The sequence below is a fragment of the Pinus tabuliformis genome, chromosome 8, assembly GCF_031772625.1.
Source record: "Pinus tabuliformis cultivar Carrire ecotype Pingquan chromosome 8, CPIR1, whole genome shotgun sequence".
Classification (NCBI taxonomy): domain Eukaryota; kingdom Viridiplantae; phylum Streptophyta; class Pinopsida; order Pinales; family Pinaceae; genus Pinus; species Pinus tabuliformis.
The window spans coordinates 1,459,032,111-1,459,034,781 of NC_142294.1; the positions used below are offsets into that span (position 1 = coordinate 1,459,032,111).

Sequence of the window (2,671 nt, forward strand, 5' to 3'; positions counted from 1 at the left end):
CAAAATTTAAAATTAACCCAAAAAGGGAAATATAATAAATTTAGCTGGAAGTTAAATTTTAAAATTTTGTTAATAATACAAATAATTCCGAATCCTAATAATAATTTTATAAATATAATAACAGCGTTATGTAAACATACATATCAACATTAGACAAATTAGACATTTCAACATTCTGTTGCAAGGATGTTATTGCACTCATATTTCTTTTCTATTCTATAAGTTACAAAGAAACAAAGTTTGAAAATATATAAGAACTCAATAGGTCTTCATCATATCTTTCGCTCCGTAAGTGAAAAGATCATTTAAAAAATTTTAAAATATAAATTATTTAGGGCTAAAATTTTCGATCTAAAATGTTAATTATTAAGTCCGAGATTCCAATCGGAGAAAACTTCTAGCTGAGAAAACTGCTAGCTGATCTGCGAGGCAGAGTGCTAGTGTGACGCAGGATTATGCGCAAGTACAAAGACACTCGTCAGATTTGTGTGCAGAATATGTGCAGTTTCCAATACAATAAAGAATGCGTTTTATCTCACAGTAAACAAAGAATTAAGAGATGGACAGATTTCTATGTGTTTGAGATTCACGCGGAGAGAAACACCAGGAAGCTGGAGGAGACATTGACCAACGGGGCGAGGAACGACGCTCTAGTGGTATTAATCGATACTCATCCCATGATAATCCTTCATTGATATTTGAACTGTGCTTGCAGTGTTTACCTGTCGATGAGGTCACCCTTTTGCCTAAAAACAAAAATCGAAACCAGTAACCAATCCGTTGGCCTATGCTACTCCTCTTAATATGCCCAGTTTTAATCAATCGCTTGTACAGGTAACGCTTCACGGCTTCTGCGCTGTGCTCTACTATTTCGGGCGGGGGCAAAATAAGAGGGTTCCCCTCTAATCCCAACACTTGCAATTTTTCTAAAGCACCGATCGAGTCCGGCAGAAAAGAGATCTGGTTGTAACTCACGTCTAACTCCATCAGGCACGCCAGACCACCTATCGATTCCGGTAAATCCACGAGATGGTGAAAGTTCTTACTGGCGTTCAGGACTTCCAGATTTATAAGGTGATCTATGTCGTCGGGGAGACAACGGAGTTTGTTTAAGTGGACGTCCAGTACACGGAGAGATCTCATGTAGGAAATCGACGGCGGGAGATAAGCTATGTTGTTTGAATGTACCGATAGGTTCCTCATATTCTTCAATTTGAATCCCAGCGTGTCTGGTAGTCCCTCCAGATAGTTGAAATTCGCACGCAGCTCTCCCAACGCACTGTTAAATTCATACCAGACTACTGTATTAACCTAAATATGGATAACCAAAAACTATTCAGAAATTTTGATCAAGTTCGAATCACAAATTGGAAAATCAAGTTAAATCGATTCAATTCGTATTAAGAAAACTATACATAAAAATACGATAATGAAACAGTTAGATTCAGCATAGTTAGATTCAATTTCCAGGTTTCTTGTACATGCATCAACTCCACCAAAACCCTACCAAATTAGGTGACAAACATTACCTGCAGTTTTGTATGCTATCAGGAAAGGCAACGAGCATGTTGCTGGAAACATTTAAGAACTTAAGGTTCAAGAGCCTGCCGATGGAACCAGGAAGAGATTTGAGGTGATTGCAACCAACATCAAGACTTTTCAGATTCACCAGGCCAGTCACGCATTCAGGGAAGCACTGCAATCAATTGGGCCCCATCAAAACAAAAAAATCTTCCATTGTCTTCCTTCGGAAAAGGATTGCACATAGGGAATCGAACTGAAATATTTACCTCCAAATTGTTATTTGAGAGATCCAGCTTCACAAGGGTCGTAGCCAATTGTAACGACACCGGCACATTAATCAATTGAAGGCCATTAAGGTCAAGCTTCGCAGCAGCCTCAGAGATAGCAGTAGTGATCTTCTTTTCAGCCTCCTCCATTAGCCATTTGAGCTGTTCAAACTCTGGCTTGCTCTCCACAGCAATTGTCATATTCACAGACTCAAATTTCTACAGATCCTCGACTTTCTTCTATTGTTTACCCACTGGCCACTAATATGATCAATCGTCCCTGTTTGTGGTATTAACATTGCCCTGCTGTCTCAGACTCTGAAAATGTCAAAATATTCTATTTAAAACTCACAGGCGTGTTAGTATTGAGTTTGCTTAGAGTCTACTCCAACTGTAACTAACTTTGAATATTATAATTTTTTTGTCATAACTATATCCTGCATTCTACCTAAAACAATATAAAAATATTTTTTATGTTGTGATATGTCTTTTTTTTAACCTAAATCAGTATCGATATAGGTAAACAAACAACATGCCGCTGACAGTGGGACTACCTTGCCTATTTTTTATACGTGCAAAGGTCACAAATGGATGAAGGACGATGGCAGTAGTTATGTGATTTGACTTACAGAACCTTTTAAATAATCGTATTTTGTCCTTACACAATAGACTTAGAGAACCTTTTAAATAATCGTATTTTGTCCTTACACAATAAAGGTTTGTCATAATTATTTTACACCTTGAGAGCACTATTCATTTGAATAGTACATTACTAGGTGTATATAATTAAATAATCGTATTTTGTCCTTACACAATAAAGGTTTGTCAAAATTTATTTTACACCTTGAGAGCACTATTCATTTGAATAGTACATTACTATG

At 37.0% G+C, this 2,671-nt stretch overlaps 1 protein-coding gene across 1 annotated transcript; it reads right to left on the reverse strand.

Annotated features, from left to right (window-relative positions):
• Window positions 1–300: 300 nt before the first annotated feature.
• Window positions 301–2,082, reverse strand: LOC149241282 (uncharacterized). The gene is made up of 3 exons (XM_089367489.1): window positions 1,791–2,082; window positions 1,530–1,696; window positions 301–1,279 (listed from the first exon to the last, which is right to left on the reverse strand). Exons 1-3 carry the CDS (start codon window positions 1,989–1,991, stop codon window positions 553–555), a joined length of 1,095 nt encoding a protein of 364 aa, XP_089223615.1. The 5' UTR covers window positions 1,992–2,082; the 3' UTR covers window positions 301–552.
• Between the last annotated feature and the right edge of the window lie 589 nt (window positions 2,083–2,671).

Coding starts and splice junctions, on each gene's coding strand:
- LOC149241282 (XM_089367489.1), bottom strand. CDS start 1,991: ATGACAATTGCTGTGGAGAGCAAGCCAGAGTTTGAACAGCTCAAATGG. Junction 1,697..1,790: donor TCTCAAATAACAATTTGGAG/GTAAATATTTCA, acceptor AATTGATTGCAG/TGCTTCCCTGAATGCGTGAC. Junction 1,280..1,529: donor GATAGCATACAAAACTGCAG/GTAATGTTTGTC, acceptor TGAATTTAACAG/TGCGTTGGGAGAGCTGCGTG.